Genomic DNA, 22,799 nt, shown 5'->3' on the forward strand with positions numbered 1-22,799 from the left:
TCTAAAGAGTTCACATATTTCATTATTTACAGCATCAAACACAGTATCATACACTTCAGGAGTTACATCGAGGTTATACTTGAGGTTGAACTCATTGTAACTGCGTAAACACCCATTTTTGTTAAATAGCTGACCCACCAGAAGGATTTTATTGTTGAATCATTGAGGGTAAAATAGTGATTTGTTTTTGTAAAGGATATATTGGTTATCCCAGATAAAGAAAAGTTATGTTTATAGGGCGGAAACCCAGCAGGTCAGGACATGATCAAACAAGAGGAAGTTGAACCCAGTAGGTGGCGATAATGCACCCGTAAGTTGGTTTGCCAACTTACAGGCCTTAAGGTCCATAGAAGAAGAAGGCGCAGTCACAGAAGCAGAAGAAGAAGAAGAAGAGGAACCATAGCAACGATTAAACAATGGCGGTCACAGACGCTGTTTGCAGCCCTCCAAATGTCTTTTGTTTATTTCTCTTGTTTACTGTCGGTACTGCAAACAAAACACGACGAAGTACGACTTTAATACGACTGCGTTTGGTTTCTACAATTTTACGTATAACGTTACTGAAAATTATCCAAGTACACAGCCTCCAGTGTTTGAGAGCACGACCCCAACACTGAGCTACGGCACCGAAGAGCCGAGCCTAGCCGCCGCGCCTCTGCCAGTCTCCGGCCGCCTGCCCACTCCGGTCACCAGTGGTAACCTGTCGCTACGCTTATTTAGCCCCAGTTTCTATCACAGCCTCTCGGTTATCAGCATATATGTTTTGCTGTTGTTGTTTGTTTTGGTTGTGTGTATTTGTGTTCACTGAAAATGGCTTTTATGTTATTAAGCTCGCAGCTACGTTTGGTCCCTTGCTGCAGTTCCCGAGCCCTTATTCCAGTTTAGATGTTGACACCTTCAGATTAAACCTATATTCATCATACAACTGTAACTTGAATATTTGTCCTGTTAGAGGTAGTAATTAAAATATTAAATGAAGATATTTTCGAGGGGCGTTTGATCTTGTGGCATTTGTTGGTGTTTGTTTTGTGTTTGTGTACATGTAAATCTGGTACAGGTAAATCTGTACTCTTCATCTGAGGAGAGCCTGGACATGCTAATACGATTCAATGCAACAGCTCTGACGTCACTTCAACATAACTTTCAGTTTCCAAATCTCAATGTATACATTTACTTATAACGTGGACTCTAATGAACAGGGCATGAACAAATATTAGAAACAAAAATGTTTCTTAAAATTTCCCTTTTATGTTTATTAATGGTTTCAACATTAAACCCAGTTGCACACACATCTACCCTTTCACATTTGCACCCATACAAATAAATACATAAATGTACAGGGATTCAACAGGCATTAATATTTTGTTTGTCATGTGGAAAAAATGAAATATCTGACCTGAATATGTGTGTGTGTGTGTGTGTCAGTTGACAGGTTGTGTCCCTGCAATGAGCACATGGATTTGTGTGACATCAACTGCTGTTGTGACAAAGAGTGTAGTGAGGAGGTGGCTCTGTTCACCAGCTGCTCGGTTGCGGCTGTCAGGTATGTGTTTGCAGTAGGAGAGGTCCAGATAAAGAGCTTCTTCTGCTGATGGACCATAATATCATTCCCCCAAAATAGATTTTTCTACACTTGGCTGTGTGTGACGTCATAGAGAGTTTGTCTGCATACAGACAGATTTTGTTTGAACTTGTTCCTAAAGTGCTAATGTGTGCTATTGCTCTGTAAAGCAAACCGGTGGTGGCTGCAAGCAGATGCAAAGTTTACATTTCTTCAGGTTAAGCTTGTTGAACAAGTGGTTTAATGAAGGACTCTTATTGGCTTTGATTGTGGTTACAATAGTGTGCGCTGCTGGTGTCAAGACTAGAAAACCATTTTCTTTCACTCACCAGAGTTCACTGTCTGTCGTTCTCTGCTCCCTGTGTCTGTGAGTCAGAGAGGAGAGACTGCAGCTCCGCCTCAAATCACACCTGTGATGACATTGTCCTCATCACTGTTGTGTGCCTGTAATTTAGAATACAATTTTAGAATGCAGTTTATACATACACACACTACCAAATATTTTACAGTCCACACACATCGATTTTTAGTCACAAATGTGAGTAAAATGCTTCTTCTGCAGAGTCCTGGACATCATTATAATCAGTGCACCACACTATCCTCCCGAGAACTGAGGGGAAAAAGTCTCTGTCAATTTAACTGTTTTTGTGACCGCTACACACAAGGTCTCAGGGGGATATCGTACTGCAGTATTCAACAGCCCTCAACTGTAGTATCAATAGGACAGACAATTAAATGTTTCTTATATTAGTACCAAACCTATGCATGTTCATATTAATGAGCTCATTCTTTTTCTTTTATCACTTTAAAGTGGCAGTAAACAGATGTGCAGCCGTGATGTAGCATCCTACTCTTTAAGAAGAGCCGTAGATGGTTACTCAGAGCTGCAGTCGTCTGTCCAGAAGGAGATCAACTATGACATCTTCTGCATCGAGTCACAAAACCGTAAGTCAGCAGATGGGCTTATATGGCTCAGACTAATGTATTTGATATCAGTAAGTCTTACACAAATATTTTACAATAGTCGACCATTAGTACATTTCTGTTAGTTGTACTTTAAAAGATGAGGTTGAGGTGAGTTTTCAAATGTTTCTAATTTATACTCATTCAAGAAACTTAACAGCCATTTGCACCCAAGTTTGTTGGGTTAAAAAAAAAAACAAATGAACAAATATTAATAAAAAACTGCACAGTTATATTAGCACCTGATTTTAGTGGTGTATTATTTAGAATATTGTGCTTAATAACTTCCTTAATGACTGGTGTGGACTGTAAAGCTCGTCTCAGCTGCTGACTGTTTGCTGTTTGCAGGAGTTGATGGGTTGTCGTATCCCGTCGCTGCTCTGCCAACCGACAGCAACTTTGTGTCGCTCTTTAAACAATTCAGCAGCTTCATTTTTGGTTCAGAGGAAGTTAACCCTGCAGACCCTCAGACCTCAGGTGGATACCAGGTGAGTCTCTGTTTGAAAGCAGTAACTGTTCATAGTTACTGTAGTATTATCATCAGGTTTTAGCCAGCAGTTGCTCTGCAGTTGGCAACAGACATGCATGGCCTTATTGCCACGCCATGTATTTGTAGCAGTTTTCCCTTTTACAGTCACACAATTTTGGAGCAGAGAGTATTAAAAAGAATCATACAGATCTGTTCTAGTACAGTTTTCAGTTAGAAATTTACTACAAATAGCACCATTAATTTATGTTTCAAAACCAGAATGCCATTTTTGGCACCGTTTGCAGGTCAGAGTAACTCTTCTCTGAGTCCTCACCTCACTGGACTTAACGTGGCGTGTCAGAGGGTGTAACACGGATGCGTTGTTACAAAACTACAGTTTTAAACTAGATACTGATACCCTGGAAAATACTTAATACTTGATAGAATTTTCTACACCATGGAGGAAAAAAATAACAAAAAATTAAGAGGCAATTTTAATAAAGATTAGAACAATACAAACAATAACATCATTAACCACATAGTCTCTTGCAAAACAGATGGGATTGTCTTTAGTTCTTTGTTATGGGTCGGTTGAAGATCCCTATGAATCCCTCCCCTCCCACCGGGCTCAGCAGATCATAATCGTGTGCATCTACTGCTGATGTGTAAACCTGTTTTAAGGAAGGAAAACATCCAAATCACCCATTAAAGACTGGAATGAGGAAGCAGCGCTCTGCCTGCAGGACTGTTTCAAATGTGCTGATTGTGATGTTTTCAAACAGTCCTGTGGAGATGAGCTGGACAGAATTTGCTCATATATTTCCTTTTATAAGATCTACCGACATAATAAGTCATGGATTACTAAAGAATCCAAAGACCGGCACTCAAAGCATTTTAGAGGTTTTTAATTCATTCACACTTCAGGGACAGTCAGCATTTTAATATTTACAAAAGTGAAGTTATGAAGGAATTTTTAAAAAAGAATCATGGACCAGATAATATATGTGGACGGCTGCATAAAGGAAGCTGAGTTCAGTGTTACTACATTTTCACTCAGTCCTTAAAGTTACATGTTTCCAGTGTCTGCTGTAATTGTCTGTGTTCCTAAATCCAGTTTCTCCAAACTCAGTGATTTTAGATCAGAGGCTTTAACCTTAATTTAGAGGAAAATCTGGGAATCTTGTTTTAAGCTGCAGGCGTTCAGATCAGTTTGAGTTAAGTAAGAATCTTGCTGGCTGAATTCTGACCTGCCTAACTAACAGGACGCAGAGAGTTAGAGTAAATGGAGTTCTGTCTGACCAGATGACACGGTCATTGTTAGTGTTTTATGTGGCAAAGAAACCAGTCAGGGAAGCTGGTTGGTAAATCGCAGCTTAACCAGAGTCTCTGAATACTGGCCAGTATCCATTCATCTTAAACTTCCACTCCTTATCTGATCTATTTTTAAGTTACTTGACTGACTGTGCAAAAAATATGGTAACATAGCTGTAAGGTTGACACATATATTTTAAGATTTTCTTTGGTAAAAATCGACAAATTTTAAATATAAAACATGTTTATTAATGTAGGAGTGCGTTGAAAGAGCACTCAAAGGACTACATCACAGCCAGTTTATTTACCGTTTACTTTTGTTTTCTTTGTTTTCAGCATATTTCCACAGGTGACATTTCATTCTTTTGATGTCTTTAGTTTGTTCTACACAGTAGAAAACAGTAAAACTCACATTGAAAAAACAAACTTGGGTTTGTAGGTGTGTCTGAACCGTTCACTGTCTGCTGATGCTTTGTGCTTTCAGTATGGGGACGTGATCGTGACAGCAGCAGCAGGTGGGCAGAGGGGGATGTTCTGGTTGCCGGCTGCTGGTGTCACCGCTGATTGTGGGACAAGAGTCCTGCAGGTAATGACTATGTTTGTAAATGACAGAAAATAAAATGTAGTATTCATAATTATGACTTCATTAGTGTATAATGACTTTAACTCATAGCGGTGTTTCTATTAGCTTGGAATGAGCCTTTGATCTCTACACAGGGAGTGGGTCCTCTTCAGTGGATCCTGCTTTTTAGCAAGCCCACGTTTGTATAGTAGCTGAGATTAGAGAAATAACCAGCTGCTTCTAGAAAGTGACGACCACTGCAGAGTCACCTGCACACTGAAAGGGGGAGGGGCCGTTGGTTAGTTCTGCGGCTTGTAATCTCAGCGCTTAGTGTTACTAAATCCTGTGTATAGTTATTTAATGTCAAGTGGTTCTGAAACTGGTAAATGTGGGCCACAAACCCCAAAGGCTGTTTGCCTTCAGAGTAAAAGTTGTGTTGGTTACAGTGGAAGGGTACAGCTCTCATTATGACATAACATTATCTATAAGAGCAGGTGCACAGGTTACTGACGAATGTGTCACCTGACTGCTGTAATACATGCAGCCTGTTAGAAACAAAGTGCAACAAAAGTGAAACAGTAAAGGCCGATAAATCATAAAACCTCTAAGCAGCTGTACAGAGGAGTCACAGCAGGTAGTTCTGATTTTCAAGAATCTCAAAGATTCTTGAAAGAGTAGTTGTAAAACAGCTAACTGATCATCTGCAGAGGAACGGTTTATTTGAAGAGTTTCAGTCAGGTTTCAGAATTCATCACAGTACAGAAACAGCATTAGTGAAGGTTACAAATGATCTTCTTACAGCCTCTGACAGTGGACTCATCTCTGTTCTTGTCCTGTTGGACCTCAGTGCAGCTTTTGATACTGTTGACCATAACATTTTATTACAGAGATTAGAGCTTGCTATAAGTATTAAAGGTACTGCACTGCAGTGGTTTGAATCATATTTATCTCATAGACTCCAATTTGTTCATGTAAATGGGGAGTCTTCTTCACACACTAAGGTTAATTATGGAGTTCCACAGGGTTCTGTGCTAGGACCAATTTTATTTACATTATACATGCTTCCCTTAGGCAGTATTATTAGAAAGCACTGCATCAATTTTCATTGTTATGCAGATGATACTCAGCTTTACCTATCAATGAAGCCAGATGACACACGTCAATTAATTAAACTGCAGGAATGTCTTAAAGACATTAAGGCCTGGATGACCTCTAATTTCCTGCTTCTAAATTCAGATAAAACTGAAATTCTTGTTCTCGGCCCCACAAATCTTAGAAAATGGTGTCTAACCAGATACTTACTCTGGATGGCATTACTTTGGCCTCCAGTAACACTGTGAGAAATCTTGGAGTCATTTTTGACCAGGATATGTCCTTCAATGCACATATTAAACAAATATGTAGGACCGCTTTTTTGCATTTGCGCAATATTTCTAAAATTAGAAACATCCTTTCTCAGAGTGATGCTGAAAAGCTCATTCATGCATTTATTACTTCTAGGCTGGATTATTGTAATTCATTATTATCAGGCTGTCCTAAAAGCTCCCTGAAAAGCCTTCAGCTGATCCAAAATGCTGCAGCTAGAGTAGTGACAGGGACTAGAAAGAGAGAGCAGATTTCTCCCATATTGGCTTCTCTTCATTGGCTCCCTGTTAAATCTAGAATAGAATTTAAAATCTTCTCCTCACATACAAGGTCTTGAATAATCAGGCACCATCTTATCTCAAAGACCTCATAGTCCATATCACCCCAACATAGCACTTCGCTCTCAGACTGCTGGCTTACTTGTGGTTCCTAGGATACTTAAGAGTAGAATGGGAGGCAGAGCCTTCAGCTTTCAGGCGCCTCTTCTGTGGAACCAGCTTCCAGCTTGGATTCGGGAGACAGACACCCTCTCTATTTTTAAGATTAGGCTTAAAACTTTCCTTTATGATAAAGCTTATAGTTAGGGCTGGATCAGGTGACCCTGAACCATCCCTTAGTTATGCTGCTATAGGCCTAGTCTGCTGGGGGGTTCACATAATGCACTGTTTCTCATTCACCTTATTTACTTTGTTTATACTCCACTCTGCATTTAATCATTAATTGATATTAATCTCTGGCTCTCTTCCACAGCATGTCTTTCTCTCCCCTCAGCCCAACCGGTCGCGGCAGATGACAGCCCCTCCCTGAGCCTGGGTCTGCTGGAGGTTTCTTCCTGTTAAAAGGGAGTTTTTCCTTTCCACTGTCGCCAAGTGCTTGCTCATAGGGGGTCGTTTTGACTGTTGGGTTTTCTCTGTATTATTGTAGGGTCTTTACCCACAATACAAAGCGCCTTGAGGCGACAGTTTGTTGTGATTTGGCGCTATATATAAAATTGAATGAATTGAATTGAATTGAATTGAATTGAATTGAATGAATTGAATTGAATTGAAATTTTGTGTGTTTCTGTTTTGATTTGGCAGAGTTTTACACTGAATCAAACCAGCAACCTTTCACTTGCTGAGCCAATGTATTACCCACTATGATATGGAGCCACCCTCTTTATGAGCCCAGTCTCCTTTTAAAGAAAAAAAAAAAAGCCCTGGTAATCTTTACTTGGTCTCATAGTTTGCATATGTTTCTGCCATTGTCTCATTAAACTGTAGTTTATTTGTTCACATGCAGTCGAGTTTTAGGAAAACTCGACTGCATGTGAACATTTTTCTGCAGTATGAATGTTATTGTTTTAGCTTTCTGGTTGATTTACAGCGTTCCTAAAGGATCAGAGCAGTCGGTGCTCCCGACGCATGGTCCTGGATCAGGACTGCAGCTCTCTGCCAGCCCTCAGCATGGACACCTACACTGACACCCAGCTGTTTGCTGTGAGTCTCACATTTACTGAGCCACACACGGTTTGGCTCTTGAAAATCCACTCTCAGACCTGGTGTGTTGTTGGAGTGAAGTTTGCTTTAGCCCCAGGGTTGTACTGCCATTGGATTTGAACTGCAGCACATTTACAGCACATTCACCTTTTTTTTCTGTGTTCCTCAAATTTATGCAGGTCAAATATAGATTATGTTAATTTCAAGTTTCAAAATTAAATCTTTTCTACTTGACAGGACACGAGTACAGAAGCAGCAGTAAGTATTCTCTGTTTGTTTAACTCTGAAAAAATTAGGAAGTTTATTAGTAGATAATTGATTAAAAAACTGTGTTCATTAAAAACAGCTTTGTGAATTTGTAATGAGCACTTAGTGTTAAACACTTTTCTAATATGTTAACCACCAAATGATTGATGGATTTTTTATAAACAGCATGATGATTACAGAGGGTTATTCACATATAAAACATGAATATACTGTTTACAGTGGTATATAAATTATGAATGTCTACAGTATATGCCTTCATACATAGAGAGCCATATTTTTGCTCTGTGATGTGAAGATTTATATTTCTTTACACTACTTGATACTATAGTTACCCCATATTTCCAGCTGAATCAGTTAAAGCTACAGTCATGGTATAACACCCTGTGTCAGCTCTAAAGCTTTACATAACAACAAAACAACAGTAAAAATCTATCTAGTCCTTACCCAGCCTTAAAATTAGGTAATACAACCTGAGATGAACAGGAACACATATAACAAAGCATCATTGTGTATTTAACACAAACTAAGCCAAAATGCAGAAGCAGTGTGTGAACAACTAAGTACAGCCCGTGAGTCAGCAGCTTTTAGAGCCACCTTTAGCCAAATAACTTGAAGTAATTGTTCTCTGTATGACTTGATGTGTCTCTCGTGCTGTTGTGGAAGAATTTTGACCCACGCTTCTTTACAGCATTGCTTCAGTTCATTGAGGTTAGTGGGCATTCATGCATGTGCAGCTGACTTAAGGTCACACACCACAGCATTTCAGTCAGGTTGAAGTCTGGACTGGACCATTGCAGCACAGTGAGTCTTGTCTTTTTCAGTTATTCTGTTTTAGATTTGCTTGAGATCATTGTTGTGTTTCATGACATAATTTTGGCTGAGCTTAAGCTGCCCTCACATTTGGTATACAGAGGAGTTCATGGTTGACTGAGTGACGTACCCAGGAAAACAAGCCCAAACCATCAGCTCTCCACAGCTGTGCTTGGCAGTTGGTTTGAGGTGATTGTGCTGATATGCTGTGTTTGGTTGGCACAGTGCATTATGACCAAATATCTTCACTTCTGTCCAGATGACATTGTTGCAGAAATCTTGTGGCTTGTTTAGATGCAATTTTGCAAACGTAAGCTGTGCTGTTATGTTTTCTTTTGTTTTGTTTGTTTGTTTGTTTTTAGAAAGGAGGCTTTCTCTTGTCACCTTTCCAAACAAGACTTGTTCAATCTTCTTCCAATTGGACCACTGTGTACTTTAACGTGCTAACTGAGGCCCGTAGAGTCTGAGATGCTATAAAAGGTATTTGCCCCCTTCCTGATTTCTTTTTTTTTTGTTTTTTTTTTTGCATATTTTTGTCACGGTGAGGGGCTGTGTGCGGAGGGAGAGGACCCAAGTGCAGGACTGACGCAGACGTAAACTAAAACTGTTCATTTGCAGGAACTTGAATAATACAAAACACAAAAACTCGAAATCTCCACCGGGGCAAAAAACTAATCGGAAGCCTGGGAGAAAGCAAAAGACCAAACACATTCCCAAATTGGTGGACTTAATTCCTATGGAAGTAGGAAATATACTTAATTTTTCACACACTGCTTCTGCATGTTGACTCAATTTTTAAAAAAAATAATGACTTGGGTTCAACCATGGCCCGGCCCTCTCTGTGTGGAGTTTGCATATTCTGCCTATGAATGGGTTTCTCTGGGTACTCTGGTTTCCTCCCACAGTCCAAAGACATGCAGTTAGTGGGGTTAGGTAAATTTCTGATTCTAAATTGCATGTAGGTGTGAACGTGAGTGTGAGTGCTTGTCTGTCTCTCTTTGTCTCTATTTTCTCCCAGAAAAGGATAAGTGGAAGTTAATGGATGGATGGATGTGGTGTAATATGTAATGTCTTAAGTTCAACTGAGGTTGTATTTGCCTAATTTTAAGACCTCCTAAGGACCAGATTATTTATGTCCTGATAAAATCCAAAGCTCCTAATGCCCTGCCAGCTCACTACTAATGTTTTGAAACCCTGCTGAAATGAAGACTTGTGTTACAAGTTATGCATAAAATTACCAAAGGGGTAAAAACTGTTAAAAATCTTTGTATGCCAACCAGCCCCAGCCTGAGCAGGAAATTTAGCAAGACACAGGCAGCAGGCGACTTCCCCTGATTATTTCTCCTTTCATGTTGTTACATGGTGCAGTAAGTTGAACAGACACAACCTTGTGGTTAAGTGCTGCAATGTCAACACAGGAACAGTGGCACAACTTTATGTTCAGTTCCCAAGAAGAAATTAATAATTCATTTTACATTAGCATTAACAACACAGTTGTGCTTTACATTACTATTTACTGAGTAGTCTTTGCAGCATGGTGTGCTGTCTCAAAATGTTACCTTATCATGAAACAGCCATTGAGTGCCACATATTTTAGTACAATCCATCCAATTAGAAACACAATTAAAGTGTGTGAACGAATTTAAATGAAGCAGAGGAAAATGAAAATGCTTGACTGAAGTGGGTTCCTGGTGTTGCTGGAGGTTGTTCCTGTGCAGGCGTCTTCAGTCATCCTACAGTCTACAGACGGGACTCAGACTGAGCTTCAGATCAAGGGTGGAGAAAACATCAGTCCTGTTCTCCTCAGCCCCGCCCTCTGTGGTAATGTGGTGCTGAAGGTGAGTCCAGTCCAACGCATGAATCTAAGGCCATTTTGAATTAAAACTTCTCAGTTGCAAAAGTATGTAATATATGTCATAACAATACTTAAAGTGTTTCGGCAGATAAAGGTAGTAAAAGCTCCTTAAATAGAACATATATTATTTAGAGGGAACACTTTAAGAAGTAACCCTGCCAGATCTTTTTGGAGCTCACATTGCTCAACTTGACATTTTGAAAAATCAGTACATCCCATAATAAATAACCAGGACTCCCTTGTAAAAGAGATTTTAAATCTCAATGGGATTTCCTGGTAAAATACAGGTAAAATTTAAAAAATAAAAACAATACATATACACAGTGGAATAAAGATGGGTACTGCCACGATTAAAGGTGGTGTGTTACTGGATATTTATTTTATTTTATAGGCATGTTTTTTTTTGGTTTTTTGCTCTGTTTACATACAACAGTAGCTCTGGAGCGAGATGCACCAGATGTACAAGTGTATTTCTGATACAGATGTGGGGTTTTTCACTCAAAATCTAGATCTTATGTAGAGGTTAGTCACTGAATATAAAGCCACAAACCTGCATTTAACTCCTACCAGGGCCGGGCAATTTACTTCTAATTGTTACTTAGGGCAGAGTCACCAAACTTTGTTATATATACTGTTTTGTGCCCCAGTGAACAGTAAAAATAAAGTTAAGGTTCTCTCCCCATTCATTTAGATAGTGGCTTCAAATTTACTCTCTTCTCTGTATGGCTGACAAGTTGACTTATTTCTGGAAGTACTTTGGTAATAATGATATTTTTGAATACTGCTAACTCTAAAACGTATTCCTCCATATGCACAGACAGAAATGAAACACAGCTACTTTCAAAGAAACACATTTTGCACATGTACATGTGCAGTTTTTAGTTATGCTAGCTTGTATTGCTACTTCTTCATAGATAACACCTGTTGATGAGGTTCTTACTGATGTGTAATAATGTTATAAGAAGTTTTGGATGTTATAAGAATTATTTATATGTTGATTGAATGAAATAAAAATGAAATGAAATGAAAAATGTGTAATAATGTTATCTGATTAATAATTATTAGTGTAAAACTAGATGACTAGATAATAACAAACTCCTTCTAGAAATAAGGCCACGCAGTAATTTTGAAAGAACCATAACTTTAATTTAAACTCCTAAATATACAGAAATACTGCTTCAAACGTTTGTCAACTTTGCCCCAAAATAAGGTCTAAAAAACTTTTCCCTCCACGAGTTATACTTGGACAAGGTGATACCATCATTTCTCATCTCCCATATGTTTCTATTAAGTTCAATAAAAAAATTTAAGTAAAATAAAAATATTTGAGTACCACCTCTTCCTTATAATGTCTCCAATAAAAGTGCACTTGTGAAGGATTTAAATCTTGTAAATATTCACCCACCCTGTGATAACTCAGAACATGTTTTGAAAAAGTTAGTGCAGCCTTTAAAACTGCTACTGCCGAATTATATTTCCATTTCTGTTGCCCTTCTGTTAAGTCTGACTTTGAAGAGATTTACGCAATACTTTGGGTAATATTAGGTTTTTATTTGTGAACCACCCCACCCCCACACCCTATTGAAAACAGGAGTGATAAGTAACAATATATTAAGAGAAAGTGTGTAATTAGAAACTTATGTCTCTTCAGGTTGTCTATGTGATAAAGTACAACCCAGCTGGTGAGATAGTGAATGCAACGGTGTCTCTGGTGCTTGGATTTGTAAGTGAAGCCATACTGCCTTTGGAACAGGAGTTTCAGGTCACGTATGTCCAGGTAATATTTTCAGACACGCTGTTATCTGTGTGTAATAACATGTTTCTCTGCACAACAGAATCGTAAAATCTTTATCTTCAAATGCTGTTTGAGTGATTCACAAATGTTTTGGCTTTTTGCAAGAGCTAAAACATCCTTAATTAAGTGGCAGGTGGGCAAAGGCAAGTGCCAGAGTTGTGTGTGTGTGAAGTGACCATATTAAAGATATTTGCTTTCATTGATAACATATAGAGCTAAGAGAAGAAAAAAATGGAGTTGTGAGCAATTGTTTATTCATATACCGATCAAGTATAGCACTGTGACTACTGACTGGTGAAGTGAATAACACTGATTATCTCTTTATCATGCCACCTGAGTGACAGATGGGTTCAAAGTGGGGTAGGATTACATCAGTGATCTTCTGAGCCCCTTCTTGTTTGCGGTGGTGATGGACAGGCTGACAGCTGAGGTCAGGCTGGAATCTCCATGGCACGATGTTTGCAGATGTTTGTAGCACTAACTGCAAAGAGATTGGCTGTGATCCGTAATGAGAGTAAGGAGCAGGTGAGAGAGAGCCTGGAGCAGTGGAGCTATGCACTGGAAAGAAGAAGAAGGAAAGTCAGTAGAAGGAAGACATGTGTGTGAATGAAAGGGAGACAGGTGGAATGGTGAACATGTAAGGGGTAGTACAGATAGGCAGGTGACAAAGGTGGGATTTAAATACCTCGAGTTAACCATCAAAGCAATGACAGTGCCGGAGAGGTGAAGAAGACAGTGCAGACAAGGGGTATTTGTGACAGAAGGACAGCAGTAAGAGTGAAAGGGAAGGTTTACAGATGGTAATGAGATCTGCTATGATGTATGGTTTGAGACAGTGGCACTAAAAAAAGACAGGAGGCAGAGCTGAAGATGTTAAGGTTTTTATCGGGAGTGACCAGATTAGAATCGAGTATATCAGAAGGACAGCTCAGGATGAGCAGTTTTCAGACAAAGTTAGAGATTGAAAGCGGAGATGGTTTGGACATGTGCAGAGGAGGGATAGTGGATACACTGGACAAAGGATGTTGAAGATGAAGCTGCCAGGCAGGAGGAAAAGAGGAAGGCCACGGAGAAGATTCACGGATGTAGTGAAGGAGGATATGCAGAGGGTTGGTGTGACAGAAGAGGATGCTGGGATAGGGTGAGATGGAGGCAGATGATCCTCTGTGGCAACACATAAAGGGAGCAGCAAGGGAAAGGGAGAGGCATCATCCTCTGATTAGAGTAGTTTGCTCTCATAGGGATCATTTTGGGTGGAAGACAAGTCATGATCCATGAACCACTCTTGTTTATGTGAGCATGCATAGCACCTGAAGCAGAAAGCCCTCCTTAACAGAAAAGGCTGATAACCACCTTTGTGATACCTGTTATCTCCACCCGGGGTTTTACGTGTTGTCGAGCCATGTAAGGTAAAGAAAGCCTCGCTATGCTGAACTTCATTCATAGTTGACAGACCGGGGGGGGGGGGGGGGGGCCTCTCTGTCACTATATTTTATCCTGCCTCAGATGTTGTACTATTAAAAGAATTATGCTGTGTAAGCCTGGACTAAGACTCATTGATTACTGGGGGTTGCTGGGGTTCCCCAGGTTTTAATTTTGCTTAATTTCTTACTTCTGAGAAAAACTGCAAAAAGTGTTAATAAATTTAGGAAAACATATTCCCTAATCCTTCACTAAATCTGAGTAATGCTGCGTTTTGTGTCTGTGGAACAGGCCGATGGTGGGGAGGTGGGTCTCCACTACAGCGGGAATCCGGGTTATGTGGTCGGACTGCCACTTGTGTCGGGAACAAGAACAGCCGAATATCCTTCACCTGCATAAATGATGCATTTCCTTCGCCCTTATATTGTTATACTAGTGGAAGCCCAGCTCTGCTGATGTAACAACAAATAAGAGCTTTGCTTTCAGATGAAGTAAAAATCAAAACATTAAAAAGTAAAAAATGTGATACTTTTTTGGGACATAATTAAAATCATAACAAAGAAATTCTAATTATGATCATTTAACATCAACAGTTAATATTAATGTTCTGTTAGAACTTCCTGCTAAAAGAGAGTTCTACCTTCCCACTTTAGTGACGTGCTGCTCATAGGGGATCATCTAATATTTGGGTTTCTCTCAAATATTGTAGGGTCTTTACCTTATGTAATTACAGTGGTTAATGAAAATGTGGTGTTTGGATGTGTTCTAAGAAATAGGATTTGTCCATAACAATCTTCTCCACTGGAATGGTTAGAAGCATTGACCTCAGAGACACTGTGTCTCTGCTCCGTACCACTGAGGACCAGAACTGTCTGCAGGGTCCACATCAGCGCTCACCTGTCCTCTTTGGTCTCAGTTCTGTGTCTGGCTGCACATTAAGGCACGTCATCCTCACACTATATTATAAATAGTGTCTCCTATTGCTTTGAAGTTTGTCATGGTAACTTGTCTTGATCCCGCAGGCTGGAAGATGCTGCCAATTGCTCCCTTGTTTCCCAACAGCTTCTAGATATTTTGAGAGGACTAAACTATCCCCGTTATGTGGCTTCCTTTGGAAACTCCCCACTGGACAAGTTCTTGGACTGGGTGGAAATCAAGCAACTTCAATCCCACAGTGAGTGCAGTCTGAAAGTAGACCTTCACTGGCTGCCTTTATTTTACAGGAGAGGAGTCAAGAAACTCCCATCATTTAAACAAGTGTTGATTAAAAATCTGAAAATGATAATTATGTGTCAGATATTTGACCACAAATTATCATTGTGACTATACTGAATGAGGAGTTGGAAAGTAATCTTAGATGTCTTCATGTTGGTATAAATGGAGGTTTGAGGCCTTGGAGTGAATCCACTGTCCAGCATCATGTTTGTTGTTTGCAGGAAGCTCAGAGTTGCAGTATTCCATTGTCACTACACTTAGAAATTGAATGGACCAAATACGGATCCTTGGTGAACCCCCAAGCTCAGATTGTGAGCATCAGAGAAGTCATTCAGAGCAACACCAGCAGTTTGGTAAACTCACCATTACTGTTAGAGCATTCATGGCAGAAACACTGCATTAAAAAAAAATGCAAGCTACTCTGTTGCTGATGATCATAGAGACTCATTTGTACTGTGTGTGTACACAGGCCCTGCTGTCCGGAGGCAGCGTATCCTTCCAATCATAGCTCAGTGGCCTTCATCCCAGTGACTGCTGCAGTCTCCTGGTTACAGAGCCACCCCACCATCATGCCAGACTGCCCTTTGACTTCTTCTTCCCTTTCGTTTAATCCAGCTCCAGTTTTCCACGCACCGTAAGATTCACCATAAACTTGGTACAGTGTGTGGCCGTCACTGGTACTGTTTGATCATCATCCTGCTGTATATTGTATGATAATTAATATGATTTTTTTTGTCTTTTTTACAGATGATTAATAAATGGTTTTATTTATTACACTTATTCTCAGTTCTTGAAATCAGTTATATAAACCTTGTTCTGACACAGCATACATACTTTGAAATCACATTTAGATTAGTTAGTCCAGTTTTATGTACAAGTTACGATTCTGCATGAAATTCACTTATTTGCAGGTGTATTCGACTTTATGGAGAGATATTCAATAACATGTATATATTGGAAATTCAATAATGTAAGTGCAGATATTTAACTCGTCTCCACCAGGACAGGATGACTAAAGCTAATCTCTCTCTAGTGCTACACAAAATTTCCTGTAACAAGTGGGTGGAACGCCACATTTAGAGCAGCAGCTCTGCAGCAGTGACCCGTTGAGTTAGACATCTACGCCGTGCTTCTTGAGGAGGGCTTGCAGTCTCTGGTTCTCTTGTACCTAAAGATGGAGACAAGAATCAGTTTGTTGCTGGGCTTCATTTAAAGCTTTCATGGCACATACTTGAGCCTTCTGAATAACAACATGAAGACCTTCCAAGTGGATCATATACCATGAGGTGAGGACACCTCACCTGATGGTATATGAGGTGAGGACACCTTTCTGTATTACTGCTGTGAAATTTGCAAAAAAGACAAAGGTAAACGGGACCTTAAACTCAAAAGGTCTCAGCTTTATTGCTGTTAACACAGTGAATATATTCAGCGCAGGCCAGGATCTCAGTGCACTGGAGAAACTCAGACAAGGAGAAACATATGGAACCAGAAGAAACACAGCGAGGGGAGCTGCCGACATGACAAAGGGAAACGCAACAGTATATACACACCAAGGTAACAAGGCAAGTGGAAGCAGCTGGGAAGAGAACAACACAGGAAGCTAAACTAAACAGCAAACATGAGACAAGAGCTAGCAAAATAAAACAGGAATTGACTAAACATGACAGAAATGCAGGACTTCACAGAAAAACTCAAAAACTGAAACACTAAGGAAAAATACAAAACCTGCAATAAACTAAGAATCTAAAGCTGAAGCAGAACCAACAGAAGAATTTAACAAAATCCAGACACTGGGCAAAAGGCCCAGGACCATGACATGGCCTTGTTCATTCCAGCCTTGTGCAGGTCTACAATCCCGTCCCTGACGTCCTTTGACGGCTCTCCGGGGTGGCTTTGGCTTAGGAGGTAGAGGAGGTCATCTACTAATTAGAAGGTTGGTGGTTTGACCCCTGGCTGCTCCAGTCTGTGTGCTAAAGTATCCTTGGGTAAGAATATTGAACTCTGATGCATTCATCCGATTGTGAATATTAGTTAGAAAAGCACTAAGATGTCGAAAAAAAATGCTTGTATGAACATGTGTGTGAATGAGACATGCTGTATAAATGCTGTATGAAGCCTTTTGAGTGCGCTAGTAGAAAAAGTGCTATATAAGAACCAGTCACCTCACTCTTTGGTTTTGCCCGTGGTGGTGAGGTTGGAATCGAAGTATCTGTAACTGACTGACTGTCAATCAGCCTAATGTGTGGGAGCCAGAATTCAGAGTGGGCTGTAGAGGATCAAATACTTATTTCACTCAATGGCATGCAAATCAATTGATAACTTTATGTTTATTTATTTATTTATTGGGGGGGGGGGGGGGGGGGGGGGGTGCGGTTCATTTCTTTGTAAGTGAACAAACTTACAAATTCAGCAGGGGCTCGAATAACTACTTCCTTCCTCTGTACAGGATATCCGCATGAAGACAGTCCAATCAGAAAGCACGGGGTGTTAAATTGTTGTTTACATTTCTGGTCTGTCCTGGGACCCCAGTCCAGATAACATCACACAAGTCATGAAAAACAGGAAACTTAAGACTTTTCAGCGACCACGCTGAAGCTGTCATGTGTAAAGGCAAAAATTTCTGACACAGTACCGATCTTATAATACATGAGTAGTGTGGTCCTGCCTTAGCAGCAGTAATCTTCATGACATGACACTGTTTTGTAATTTTGATGTTTTTCACTAGTTAAAGAGGCAGCACACACGCTATTCAGTGCAGCCTGTTGGGACTGCGCAGGACCTACTCACCAATCTATACCCTACATATGGGTAAATGGTAAATTGACTAGTTCTTATATAGCGCTTTTCTACTCAGTCTGAGCACTCAAAGCGCATGTTTACATTTACCCATGATTAACGAAGCGTTTCAGTTATCTAATATTCACACACATTCATACTCCGACGGTTGCGTCGGAGAGCAACTTGGGGTAAAGTATCTTGCCCAAGGATACATTGGCATGCAGCCTGGAGTAGCCAGGAATCGAACCACTGACCTTCCGATCAATAGGTGACCTGCTCTACCTCCTGGGGACATAACATTTTGGCTTTGCTGCAACTTCTACTTCATTCTGCTCAGGAGTGTTTTTAGTACTTTACTAAGCCATGTCGACTGTTGTATTATGCTGTAAAATAAAACCCATTGTCCCATCTGAGGACTTTTTTTTTTTTTTACAAAAATGGTATGTTGTCACATACAAAATGATGTGACAACCACGTAAAAAAATACAACTTCCTGTTTGAAGAGGAAGTTTAGTTTATATACAGATCAGGTTCATCTAATCACAGAGATCTGGGAGAAATTAAACATGCAAACAGGAGCTCAGGAAGTTAAGCAGACTTATTGTAACCTCGAGTTTGATAAAAAGAGACATCACCAGCTTATCATTGTTCTCCTGTAGCTCAGTGACTCTTTGAACCAGGTGGTCATAGCTCTCCTTCAGCTTGTGAATCTTCTGGTCTGCACGGGTCTTCACTGATACCAGGATTCCTGCAACAAAGTCAAACATGTTTAACCCTCAAACTCAGCCCTGACTGTGACAGCATGTACAGCTTATTATATTAACATTAACATCTGTAATTTATGAAAAAACAAACACTGAAATGCTAAAATTTGAAAACATCCTTTTAAGCCACCACTGTGGTGTCTGAGCAGTGACACCTGATCAGAGGAGATGCGTCTGCATCTGAGACACGTCAGTCTTAATTGGAGGACGCTTACAAATTGCTGAGCTGATTAATGCTCCAGATTGCTGCTTCTTACTTAATCAGAGCCATGACTGTTGATCTGTCATTTCATCCACTTCCTGTAAAGACTGCTAAGCACAGAGTGGCACTGACCGTTGATAATCCTGGCAACCCTCCAGAGTCGTAGCAGGATCAGGAGACCTATCCCATCAAAGGCATCCTCGTGGAAGATGAAGACGATGTCCAAGATGAAAGACACTAACACCACAAAACCATCAAACACCTCAAATTTGTGTAGGAAGAACTCCAGGCGGTACGCAAAAATCTTCCCGGCCAGCTCCAGCATGAAGAAGGTGAGCACAGCCAGGCTCAGGTAGTGGAAAATCTGCCAAAGACAACATAACAGTGTCGTAAACTCTCAGTAATATCTGTGGTGTGTTTCTTAGACTGCACAATAAAGTGTGAGGCTTACCTCTGGAGCAATGTGGCCATGCTCTAGCTTGATGACTGCCAGATCGATAAGCAGCTCAGCCAAGACGAAGATGGCATCCAGGATCACCAAACACACAACCAGCACCTGGAAGCAGAGTCAGGACGTGTGCTTCTAGTAAAGTTTTCAAAATTAATAAGACACTGCTGGAAGTACTTAAGTAGTTCTACATCTCTCTGACTATTGGACCTCTCCACTTATTTGTCATTAGTAGTAGTAGTAGTAGTATACCGACTGCTGTAATAAAAGAATCTCCCCAATCTAGGATAAATAAAGTTTCCAGTTTTGCCTTTTGCACATAAAATCCTGGAGAGCTCTTAGCATGATGAGCTTGAGCCATTACTACAATTTTGAAGTTTAATTTGACTAAACACTGTGAAAATTTCATTTTTGTGATGCATTTTTTTTTGCTTTATTTGTATTATATAAGGCAAACAGTACATACTAAGGAAAATAATCCATCCAGCAGATACTTGATTGGATTGGTATCTAGGGGATCATTGAGTTTTCCAATTATTTTCATTTTCAGTGTTTAATACTTTGAAGTCCTGATAAATCCCTCTCTTACACTGGGCCTCTGGACTGTTGGACTGTTCATTTGCATCCGAACACCAAGTGATGACCCTCCACATGAAAATCAGGTTAGTTTGAGACTGAAGTTGAGTTTGAGGTGGTGGGTAAAAAACAGAGCACACAGCGTGAGTGGTCAAAACAGAACCTCCATAGAGTGAAAAGCTGCCCGGACATGACTGAGAAGCTGATCTCAAACAGGAGATCAGGTAAGGTTTTGATTTTTATGGACTTTTCCTGGAACTTTTGTCCACCGCTCATATTTCTGTCACTGTAATATTTTAGTATTTTTGGCAGACTGGACGGCCCAGACATCTGTTACTTTGGTCATTTTTCTGCAAAGACTACAGCAACATACCTGGAAGCGCTCTGAGCTGTACAGCCTCTTGAGTGAATCCCTAAAGGTCAGCGTTATTGGAACCTGTCCCGTAGCTGGACTCAGCTCCTCGCTGTTTACATGCAGTTCTTCCTCATCCCACTGGATCGGATGCTGGTCACCCACGGCGGTGAAATGCTTCAGGTACCAAACCATGGTGGCAGACTCAATGGAAGGGGAGGACCACGTCCCACCTCAGCTCACCTTGGAGAGAAGAACACAAGCGTGCATTTCACTGCAAAGCTCTGTGAGAAGCCGTGAAGTGGCACTGCGCAACTCTATGAACTACACCTTGCAAAATCTCACAGGTTCTTCTTAAGAACAAAGAGGGAAAATGTTCAAATTCTGCAGTGAAGCGTCTGTGCAGATTTCACCACGTTAGGCAATCTGAGTTTACTTCTTCTTTCTGATATTTGCAACATGTTAAATCAGACAGCCAATATTTCAGCATGGCATAAAAAAGGAAGCTGAGGAGCTTGCTTATCCGCCTCATTGGATATATGCTGAGGAAAAAGTCATAAGACTGTTTTGGATATCACAACAATCCATCCCATCAAATTGCCATGACATTCTCTGTCTGCAGGGTTAGAAGACATCAGGACAGAAGGGCTGTTGAGCCTAAAGCTCTGTATGTTAACGTGTAGCCTGCCACATACAGGACTGGACTCAGACTCAGATTAAAACCAGCAACATTAACTTTTAATACAGTGACAGACAGAAGCGCCAAACTCCAGTCAGTTTCTGGTTAACTGATAAGTGCACAGCTTAGACAAACCGCTTTTAAACAATCAATCCCATAAAGTTGTGTTTTCATTTCAGCTAAATCTAACCAACTATGGAAGAGAACTGCAGCAGAACAATGAGCTTTAATAGTCCTCCAATAAAAAAAAAAAAAGGCGTGTGTTAAACTATAACGATAAGTAGCACTTACAACCAGAAGACAGAAAAGTGAGCTTGTGTTACCTTGGCACACCAGATTTCGCAGTACTGAGCGCAGCCGCGTCCCTTCAGGTCCGCTTATTAAGGTATTCAAATATGTGAGTCGCAGATGTTGGCAGGAGGCTGAAACTCGTGATCCAAACATCCGTCCCGTTGGTTTTTGCCAGCTAAGCACTTCACTAACAGGAGCAGCGCAGACCGGAGCTCCCCACAGCGGGAGCCGGTATTCCGTAAACGAGTAAAAACGGTGAGCGCAGGATAAATGACAGCAGCTTACCTTTACTCTCCACTTTTAACGCTCCTCTGACAGAAAAACATTCAGCGTCACAAAAACTCCGCCTCCGTCTTCAGACCTTCCTCCGTCGTCTTCTGGCCACTTCCAGCGCCGCAGCGTTAAGTCCCGTTTTTATTTGTTTGCTTCTTCAGCCCTGTTCCTGCTTCCACTGTTACTCTTTCTGCTCCTTCACAGCAACAGTAACAGTTATGTGTTGTATTTCTGCATGTATGTGTTGATTGAGTTCTCCTATTTGCATTAATTAATTAGTCATTATCCATTTCATTATTTATTTTTACTGGGGGATATCCAGTTATTGAAATCATGAGCTGATGATGTCCGCACTGTATTTATTAAAGGAGTTTGAGTTATTATTCTGCACTTATCAACATTTATGCTAACAATGGGGGGAAGTAATAATGAATAAATCATCACACATGGTGATGATCTCATTCTTTTTGGTCTTGGTCTTTTTTTCATGAATTCTCAGCCCCTTGTTTGCCCCTTGTTTTATTACTCGCATGATCTGGTCTGAAAACATCGTTAGCTGGTAAAAGTCTTCTGTCGTTGGTTAGATTTATTTTTTAATATAACAAATATTTTGAATAGGTAGAATTGCACCAAGTTCAACCAAAATCAATGCGACAAAACAAATATATTAAGATAAAACAGATCTGAAATCAAAATACAGAAGTAAAAATATTCATGAATACAGATATAAAGTAACATACATAAACTCAAACTGTTAATATGTGAGAACAGATGTTTTTCCTGTTAAATTCTTCTGATGGATGTTGAGAATCAGAAATGGAAGAGCAGCTTGTTTGTGCTGTTTGTTGGCAGCTGGAGCTCATTCAACTTTTGTTTAGAGACAGGAAGAAAAGGACAGGGCTGGGAGGACCGTGACACTGCAGGACAGTTTGCTGTTACGATCAAATATTTTTGGTTTTCCACTCCCGTGACTGTATTCCCACAATGTAAATGCACTATTAGAAAGAAGAAAGGTCTAAAGATGTTCTTCTCTCATATCATATAAAAGAGAAAAAAAAATATTCATGTATTGGTGGAAATTTTACCTTTTTTATTTCATAAAATTGTCCAAAATGTCTTGGTATGCTAAGTAACAAGTAAAATATTGAGTATTAAGAGTTCCTTTCAATGGGACTAAAAGGCCGAACCTAACTTGAAAACAGCCCAAAAGCCCCTCAGCATCTGCTGACCCTGCTCTGTGATTTTAAGTGGCCTACCACTTTGTGGCTGAGTCGCTGCCGTTACCACTAAGAGTTGACTGTGGAATATTTAGTAGTGAGGAAATTTCATGACTGAACTTGTTGCACAGCTGGTAACCTCT

General features: G+C 40.2%; 2 protein-coding genes across 3 annotated transcripts; one reads left to right on the forward strand and one right to left on the reverse strand.

Moving 5' to 3' along the window:
• The first annotated feature begins 416 nt into the window (after nt 1–416).
• On the forward strand, nt 417–15,781 carry LOC115786551 (tectonic-1-like). Its single transcript, XM_030738741.1, is given in 20 exon segments — nt 417–491; nt 494–695; nt 1,426–1,543; nt 2,373–2,506; nt 2,873–3,012; nt 4,789–4,870; nt 4,873–4,890; nt 7,597–7,709; nt 7,947–7,967; nt 10,490–10,624; nt 12,293–12,418; nt 14,150–14,238; nt 14,661–14,798; nt 14,881–15,015; nt 15,017–15,032; nt 15,295–15,426; nt 15,543–15,574; nt 15,576–15,614; nt 15,616–15,639; nt 15,641–15,781. Coding segments are annotated over 20 exon segments (1,812 nt in total). The 3' UTR covers nt 15,684–15,781.
• A 79-nt stretch (nt 15,782–15,860) lies between these two features.
• hvcn1 (hydrogen voltage-gated channel 1) lies at nt 15,861–21,582 on the reverse strand. Of its 2 annotated transcripts, none has more exons than XM_030739883.1 (6): nt 21,452–21,582; nt 20,218–20,439; nt 19,272–19,376; nt 18,953–19,184; nt 18,490–18,602; nt 15,861–16,241 (listed from the first exon to the last, which is right to left on the reverse strand). In XM_030739883.1, exons 2-6 carry the CDS (start codon nt 20,389–20,391, stop codon nt 16,185–16,187), a joined length of 681 nt encoding a protein of 226 aa, XP_030595743.1. In that variant the 5' UTR covers nt 20,392–20,439; nt 21,452–21,582; the 3' UTR covers nt 15,861–16,184. The 2 variants fall into 2 exon arrangements, with proteins under 2 accessions (XP_030595743.1, XP_030595742.1); XM_030739882.1 differs by lacking the exon at nt 21,452–21,582 and adding an exon at nt 21,199–21,445.
• Between the last annotated feature and the right edge of the window lie 1,217 nt (nt 21,583–22,799).

The sequence above is a fragment of the Archocentrus centrarchus genome, chromosome 10, assembly GCF_007364275.1.
Source record: "Archocentrus centrarchus isolate MPI-CPG fArcCen1 chromosome 10, fArcCen1, whole genome shotgun sequence".
Classification (NCBI taxonomy): Eukaryota; Metazoa; Chordata; class Actinopteri; order Cichliformes; family Cichlidae; genus Archocentrus; species Archocentrus centrarchus.